At 38.1% G+C, this 8,809-nt stretch overlaps 2 protein-coding genes across 2 annotated transcripts in view; both read left to right on the forward strand.

Annotated features, from left to right (window-relative positions):
• Window positions 1-681: 681 nt before the first annotated feature.
• Window positions 682-5,541, forward strand: LOC106934905 (keratin, type II cytoskeletal 8-like). Its single transcript, XM_015015066.1, has 9 exons — window positions 682-1,012; window positions 1,917-2,125; window positions 2,211-2,271; window positions 2,423-2,518; window positions 2,620-2,784; window positions 3,677-3,802; window positions 4,026-4,246; window positions 4,859-5,001; window positions 5,195-5,541. Exons 1-9 carry the CDS (start codon window positions 752-754, stop codon window positions 5,266-5,268), a joined length of 1,356 nt encoding a protein of 451 aa, XP_014870552.1. The 5' UTR covers window positions 682-751; the 3' UTR covers window positions 5,269-5,541.
• A 1,366-nt stretch (window positions 5,542-6,907) lies between these two features.
• Window positions 6,908-8,809, forward strand: part of rbsn (rabenosyn, RAB effector) — a 9,379-nt gene continuing 7,477 nt past the window's right edge. The window contains exons 1-2 of the mRNA XM_015015085.1: window positions 6,908-7,048; window positions 8,282-8,554. Coding sequence (XP_014870571.1) covers window positions 8,392-8,554 — 163 coding nt within the window. The 5' untranslated portion in view covers window positions 6,908-7,048; window positions 8,282-8,391. The remainder of the gene's footprint in view (window positions 7,049-8,281; window positions 8,555-8,809) is intronic.

Below are 8,809 nucleotides of genomic sequence, written 5' to 3' on the forward strand. Positions count from 1 at the left end.
ACGTATCTGATGCATGTTGAGAGTCGATATTATAACTAAGTATTTTGTAAAGAAAACACCAAACGAATCTATAGTGAAGAGAAAACCTTGAAGATGTTAAGATGCCAGAATTCCTAACAGGTTTTGGGTGGCGTGCGTGTGGGCTTCATTTTGTTTCATTTAAGCAAACTGAAAGGTGTGTCTGAAAGACGATGTGGCTCTGTGTCTTTTATCTCCGAACCATAACTGGATTTGTTGAAAGGGATACGTCAAGAACAGAAACACGACCTGCTATCAAATTCTCTTTTTGTTCAAAAGAAAGATGTTAGATGATTTTTTACTCCAATATTATTTAATCATACTTTCCACCGTTTATGCAGTTTGCTGTTCACCAACTGATGTTTATAATAACATAGCCTTCTTCATCTGTGTTCTTCCAACAGATGCTTTCATATGTTCTTATCTTTACAAATCTTAACACACCCAGTGCTTGCACCCAAAATACACTTCGAATCCATTTAAGATTCTAAAACCAGAGCTGATGAGCAAGATTAGATTACAGAGGAACAATTAGAAGGAAACATTTTTACAGCCGGGGTAGGTGGGAGTAAAACAAGTAGCAGATGTCTGACTGGTAAATCTGCATTCATGCAACTTCACAATCACACCACACCCAGGTCTTTGCTGTATAAAGTTGTGAAAACAGATAAATGTGCACAAGAGAGCTCCAGCACCACCTGAACTCAGTACAACTTCCAACAGAAATCTCATCATGAGTGTAAGGATCAAGAAGAACAGGAAATCTGGACTTTATTCCGCCTCTGAAGGCTTCACCAGCAAGTCCATGGGATTCAACCCGGTTCCCAAATCCAGCACCACAAACAATGTGGTTCCCATTAAACCTGTCACCGTAAACAAGAGCCTCCTTACTCCTCTGAAGATCTACATCGATCCTGAAGTCCAGGCTCTGCGTACCCAGGAGAAGGAGCAAATTAAAGGTCTGAATGACCGCTTCGCATCACACATCAAAAAGGTAAGGGGGAAAATTCTGGTAAAAAAAAAAAAAATGTCTCCCATCAAAACCTGTTTACAGATTTTTTAAAAATCAGTTTCACCCTAAAAAAAAATCTGCAATCAGTGGGGTACGACCATGAGGCTCATTTCTCTTAGCTACTCTTCAAAATGGGAAAGCTGGGAGAACATGTCATCAGTGATGTTTGCAATTAACAATAAAAATAAGTAGCCCTGTTTTTCATTTTTACAAATCTGTAAGAATAACTTAGCCCCAATGTGACTAGTCTTTGAAGGTGTTTTTTGGTTGTTGTTTTTTTATGCAGCTCTTAATATAAAGTTCCCCTGATGCCAAAACCATTGAAATGCTTAAAGGTTTCATAGCCTTTTTCACAGTTATATTCTGTTCAGAATATATGGTCCAAATACTCAGAAAAATTACTCTTAACATGGGAAACTTCAGCATCATTAATCCGCATGACCATGTTTTATAATAACCTCCAATCCTTGTGGAATGGACGCAGCAAAAATTTTTAGCAGAACTGACAGATTTTTTTTTCCCACTAACTGCTTGTGTCATCCACTTGAGAGAAGGAGGTGAGTCACATGGCCCTTTCAGAAACTTCACTGCATGCGTTGGAGTAATGCAGCTGTGTGCGTTACTTTATAGTCTCCGAACGTACAGTCAGGTCATTATCTAAAAGTTTAAAGCAATCTAATAGTGACATTGAAAACTGGAGGTTTGACTTGGAATTACGCAGTGAGGAGGATGGAAGGTGTCCACCGGTTTTCCAAAGATCACCGGTGGATACTGTTGTAGGTGAAGGATGTGTGAAGAACTAATATTACTAGCCTCACAGTGGATATTTTAGAGTTCAAGAACAATCTTCCCGACTGGATGGACCTGCTTTGTGCTTCTGTTCCAGGTCCAACTGCTGGAGCAACAGAACCAGATGCTGGAAACCAAGTGGCAGCTCCTGCAGAGTCAGGCAGCCTCTTCCTCCAGTACTGAGCTCATGTATAAAGCCTTCATCGCCAACCTGCAAAAACAGCTGGAAGGCCTCCACAACGACGGCAAGCGTTTAGAGGCTGAGACGAGTTCCTGGAATGGTGCGCTGGAGAAATTCAGATCAAAGTGGGACATTTTTGTCTGCGAAACAGATTTCAGTTGAAGAGAGGTAAGATCAGCACAAGTTACAAGATATTTGTGGTTGTTTCAGGTATGAAGAAGAGGCCAGCAAGAGGACTGACTCAGAGTTTTGCTTTGTACAACTCAAAAAGGTAAAAAAAAATAAATAAATAAAATCATGCACATGAAAAAATATGACATTTTTCATTTTTATGTTTGTAAAAATTATAACATTTTTGGAAATTGCGAAACATTTCAAACACATATTACTGACTAAACAGTCGTCGTTTCTTGGGTCACCAGGATGTGGATGCAGCATTCACCTCTAAGGTGGAACTAGAAACCAAGTTGTCAGATCTTACTGAAGAATTCAACTTACTCCAAGCTGTTCATAATGCTGTGCGTAACCTCACTTCTTAACTAATGAAATTTATAGGGATGTGATTTTTACTCGGATTTTGTTTTCCTTTTTTTTTTTTCTTTTTTTTTTCAAATAAAAGGAGATGACAGAGCTAGTGGGCACCCTGAAGGACACCTCCGTGGTGGTGGAGATGGACAACTCCCGCAGCCTTAACATGGACGAGATTGTGTCTGATGTTAAGGCTCACTATGAGGAAATTGCTGCTCAGAGCCGTGAAGAAACAGAACGTTGGTACAGAACAAAGGTGACAAAGAGACTTTTTTATTTCATTTTCTTTATGCTTTGGCAAACATTTGAGGAAAATATTAACATAATTTCAGAATCTGTACCACTAAAAATGAGAGAGGGGTGGGGAGATAAAAACTACCTAACTTCAGTACATTTTTCTTTTTCAGTGTGGCATAATTTCTAAATTAGCTTGGAAATTTTTGCTTTTAACAAAATCCACCACAATTATTGACACCCCTGACATCCATCCATCCATCTTCTTACACCCTTGTCCCCAGTGGGGTCAGAAGGGTTGCTGGTGTCTATCTCCAAAGAGACATTTCGGGCAAGAGGCAGGGTACACCCTAGACCAGTCCATCACAGACACCCCTAACAATCTCTTTAAAATAAACTTGTGGTTGGAGCATTTTATCAGTGGTTGTAGCATTTTCGGCACTCCACACACTGTGAGCAACTTCACTAAGTGAAGAACAAACATGATGTAGCCAAAAATGCACAAGACAGACAGTCTGTTAATGTGATTATTTCTGTTTCAACACAAGTTTTGTCCTCTGATGTTAGTTTCTATCTGCTGAGCATACAGAGATATGTGAAAGTCAAATAGACACAGTTAGCACTACATATTTTTCTCTGGAAGTTTTTGCTCTGTTCTAACATACATATACACGTTACTTACTGTATGTAGTAGATTAATATGTTTTTTTTTTTAAATCAAAATTAAAATAACTGAAAACTGTTATTTAAAACTGTAAATATGTTATTTGTTTGTATGAATATTTTTCTTTATAGTCCTTAAAAATCCCAAACTTTGGCAAAGTTTATTAGATAGACCTTTTTCCACTGGTGCTATTTATCTGATATGATAATTACTGTTTCCTTCTCTTCAATCTACGGCCCACGGATACCAGATTGACCTGATGACAATCCAAGCAAACCAGTATGGTGATGACCTGCATTCCACCAAGGTGGAAATAGCAGAAATGAACCGACTGATCGGTCGCCTGCAGCATGAAATTGATGTTATAAAACCACAGGTGAGGAAGAGAGGACTGCTCTCTGTCTCTGTCTTAAATTTAAGGATCTAACTAATTTAAAAAGTCTGCAAAACCAAACGCTGTCTGTCAGAGCTTTTAACCACCATATAGCATATATGAATATATGGTACAATCATATATGAATATATGAAATCACACTTCTTATTAATCCTTAAAAATGACTGAAAAACACACGTTTACACCACTTTTCTATCTTGTACAGTGTGACAGAATTCAGAACAGCATTTGTGAGGTGGAATCAAATAGGGAACAAGCTGTGTTGAACGCTAAAAACCGCATCAAGGACTTGGAGAAAGCTTTGATGGAAGCAAAACACGTCATGGCTAAGCAGATCAGAGAATACCAGGAACTTATGAACATCAAGCTGGCCCTGGATATCGAGATTTCCACTTATATGAAATTGATGGAAGGAGAGGAGGACAGGTGAGAGCTGCTAAAAATCTATCCATTTATAATTCATATCAGTGATTTATCTTTCATTTAATTTTGGATCTATTTTTATGTAGGTTTTCTTTGCACAAGATCATACCTAAGCCAGAAATATATACATTTTTTTTGTTGCTTTGTTGCTTAACTTATTATTTAAGAAATTATTCTCATGAAAACATGAACGTCAACATGCTTCCAGTTTTTACCTTAGATTAACGCGTTATGCAATACTGCCCTCTTGTGGCGAAGACATGCACGTCGGCATGTCAAATTATGTTACTTCGTGGGGAAATTTGGGAAATGTCATCAACGATGTGTTATCATTATTTTTAATAATCGTTATCACAATTAAAAAATAATACAAAGTCCTATACAATACACTTAAACATGTTTATGTGTGTGAACAAATGTAAGAAAACTGTGGAATGAATAACACTTGCTAGAGCAAGTCATTTCCCTCTGCACCAGGTAAAGGTTGTAGTTCTGTTTGATGTAGGGTGAATTGAGGAATACTGGGACATCAGCTGATTTAGAACAGGATGAGTAAAAATGCATTTAATCTTTAATGCCCTTCATTTGCATACCTGTCTGCTTTTTCATCCCCAGATTTGGACAGAAGACTGTGGTTAATATCCGCTCAGCACCAATCAGACATGTGAGCTCAGCGCCCGTCCAACATGTGAGCTCAGAACCCATCAGACATGTGAGCTCAGAACCCATCAGACATGTGAGCTCAGAACCCACTCAAAGTGAGTATGAGGGTATCATAATGTTGATGTATTTTTCAACCATTTTTGACCTCTGAAAACATACTAGTAGACCTCTTATTTGTCCATAATCTGCCTATTTTCTCTTTCTGAAAAAAAAAAAAAAAAAAAAGTCCCTCGAAGCAGCAGTAAATTATGTGTGTTTCACCTGTTTCAACATCCTATTTCCTGACAGCTAACCATCAGCAGCGGAGATCGGGGCCGATTCTCATCAAAATGATAGAGACCCATGACATCTCATACAACTAAAGCAGAACAGACTGCAGTGCACAGGCCTCCCGGATCCCCAGTCTTTGTATTCCACACTGATAATAACATCAGTGGAAAGAGTCGTCTATATTTGCTTGTGTCTCATTGTGTGTCGAAACTCCGATCATCAACCTTCACTGCCTTGAGAATAGTTCGCCCTGAATTTGCTGTCTAAAATAATGAAAGAATATAAACATGCCCATGATAAGGTCCACTGCCACTGTTTCCTTTTCAATGCTTACTGTGTGTGGAAAACATTAAACGAATTAAAAACATTTTTTCTGTGTGGAGTAGATTGTTATAATTTATTTGCTCAGTTCATCAAAAAGAAAATGAAGCAAACCAGCTCAAACATTCAGTTTTCAGATGTTATTGTTGAATGAAATACATCAAATCACCATATCGACACCATAAATTCTTAATAAAATTAAAGCAAATCATAAGCCCCCAAAATTGACTTCCCTTGAAAGCATCCTCTGGATCTTGGGCTCATCTATACTGGGAACCACAACGAGAGGCTGTTAGTTGATGTCCACCTTGAAACCAGTGGGGCCCCAGTTCACAAACTGGATGATGTACTTGGTTTTGATGTTAGCAATGGCAGAAATGACATTTTGGGGCACCACATGTACAAAGTTTCACCTTTTGTACCATGGAGACACGCATGATTAACTCAACACACCTGTGCTATTGTTCAGTCTGAATAATAGGTTAAATACTATGAACACAAGCCTGGCCAGGAAACTACGATTCCCATTCACTTTCTGTAAAAACGCTGTTTTTAAGATTTACTCCTATAAACACTCCATGTATAGAAGTAGAACTAACGGAGAGTGTGAAAGACCAAACCTCCTTAAGGCCCAAACGTGTAACTTATAAAGCAAGGGACTGGGGTTTCAGATAAGTATTTCAAGTTCATTTTCTTTTACACTAAATCTAGTAACACTAACATTGTTTATAAATGGATTTATTTTTTACAGCTGACAATTTCAACATTAGAAGCAAAAGGAGAGAAAAGGTGCGTGTTGAAGTTCTTTGCTTGTAAACTAGCAGCGCATTACTGTCACTTATTGGCTTGGATTGAGGGACAGTAAAAGAACATGCACCAACAAAACAGCTCCAAACTGCGTAGAACGATCTACAGAGAGGGTCGTCACGCCTAATCGCCATCCAGGAGGTCTAGGGTCAGGAAAAAGGATGTTTAAATCTCTGCAGACTGCGCTCATCCTCAATATAATGTGTTTATAGACTTTTCAGTAAGTTACTAAAACTTTAGCACCTTTCAAAATAATAATCACAAATGCTTCAACAAACAAAATAATAAATACACAAAACATTTTTTAATCAAAAGGAGATTAAAAACATATAAGTGTTTATATTTTAACTATCCTAATTGAGAGCCAACTCAAATTCCTTGTTTGTGTGCACACATTTGGCAAATAAAGCTGATTCTCATTCTTCTTTAAGTTGAAGTATGACATCATTTCTATTCAAATGAATCCCTCTTTGTTTCCCCCATCCCAAAGTAGTACTAAAACACACTTTTATCTTTTTCTTTTGCGCTTCTTTTAGTCTAAGCTCAACTGCTGAAATCGATTCACGCGTTCCGTATCATTTGTCCTTCTTCTCTTCCCTTAGCAACGGAAGGCTAATCACATGATCAGGTGGGGCTGCCGACGCTGTTGTAGTCGACCTGTGAAGAAAAAAATCAACCTGTCAACAGCACGTTCATTCACGGACACATTTGTGATCATAAATGATCTCCCCCGGTGACTAACGGGTTAGTACGTGTTTATGTGCGAGTTGAAGTTGTTCGTTTTCGTGCCTCTTTGCGCTGTGGGAGAAACAAAAAGCAAAGCAAAGGAATATTAGCCCTGTTATGCTAACATTTTTACTGCTGTCTTTATATGAGGATGAACGCTACAGTTAGACGCAACACCAGATTGAAAAGGGACAAATGGGTTGTTTTAAAAGTGACTTAGATGCCCAGGTATTGTATGTTGTATTACTACACGCTAAAAGATACTGTTACCGTGAGGCATGAATAGTGATGGGGAGACAGCTACATTTAGCTAACTGATCTAGTACAATAAAAACCTCTGTCATGCATAGGTGCATGCCTTTTTAAACTTGTATCGTTTTGAATAAAAGTTAATTTAAACCCTTATACCTCATTCATAAAGCTGCTGCTATATGATTTTACGGTTGTAATTATCTGGAGACTTTAATTATGTTACATTTGAGACGGTTTTAAATCTGGAGGGTGTTTTTTTTTTTTTTTTTTTGGACTTTTATTTAGCAGGGGTGGGTAATTAGCTACGTTTACTTGATTAACTTTTTGAAAACGAAACGTTAAAGTATAGCTACTCTTAATTGAGTAAAACTTCTGCCTTCAATATCCAATGTGAGTAAATTCCCTTAAGGATTAACATGCTTGCTTTGACCTGAAATGGACATTGAAACATGCATAACAGCAGAGAAGAACAGAGTACCAGTACTTACAGAAATGTAAGAGTAGCACTACTTCATCATATTTTTACTCAAGTAAAAATAAGAAGTTATTCAAGAAATTACTCAAGTAAGAGTAAAAAAAGTGTCCTGTAAAAAGGTTACTTAAGTACTGAGTATCTGATCTGAACATCTGATTTCATATTTAAACATTATGTCATCAGTCAGACAAGAACTATAAAATTCTGGTCTTTTAATGGGGGGGAGATATTATGTAAAATTGACTTTTTACATGCTATGGTATTATTGCTTCATCAAAAACATCCCTGAGTGTTGCTTTGATTCTTTCACACATGTTTGAGGAATCCTTGAATCTCCTTTGAGGTGCCTAAGAACACTTGCCCTCACAAAGCGCCGCCTATTTTCTCAGAATCTCAGACTGAACTTTTCAGGAAGTCGACACCTAATATTTTTCACATGTGGGTGTTTCGGTTTGGTGCGTCAGTTTGCTTTGTTTCTCTGCAGCTTCTGGATTTTCTCCGCTAATGTTGTTCTCCTGCTTCAGGTGTTATGGAGCTAACTGAAGGTGGAGGACAAACCCTGTGACATGTTGGCCCAAGCAGAATCATGGCATCTTGGACCTCCTCCTAAACATCACAAGCTCCTAGTGTCGTCATGGCCTCCAGCTATGCACCGCCGTTTGAGGGCACAGGTGAAGTAAAGGAGGGCTTTCTCTGCCCTCTGTGCCTGAAGGACCTCCAGTCTTTCTACCAACTCCAGGGCCACTATGAGGAGGAGCATTCAGGAGACGATCGGCATGTTCGAGGACAGCTCAAGAGTATGTACAGTAGCAGATAATCTTCTTAGTGAAACTGTGTGAGTTAATGGTTTGAACTGATTTCAGCTGAATTTGGATCAATTTAGATTCCATATAACTGAAATATTACAACCAGTTCACCTTCAGACAGGCTGTATGAAAGAAAATATAATTTATTGAAGCAAAGTAGTTGTTATATAAAAACAGCATTCTCTGACAGCAATGCTTTTGAGTCCAGAATAATTTCAGTTGTTTTGTCTTTGTTCTTTTTTTTTT

This window comes from Poecilia latipinna, unplaced genomic scaffold (assembly GCF_001443285.1).
Source record: "Poecilia latipinna isolate Pla-1442-1.1 unplaced genomic scaffold, P_latipinna-1.0 Scaffold1881, whole genome shotgun sequence".
NCBI classification, from domain to species: domain Eukaryota; kingdom Metazoa; phylum Chordata; class Actinopteri; order Cyprinodontiformes; family Poeciliidae; genus Poecilia; species Poecilia latipinna.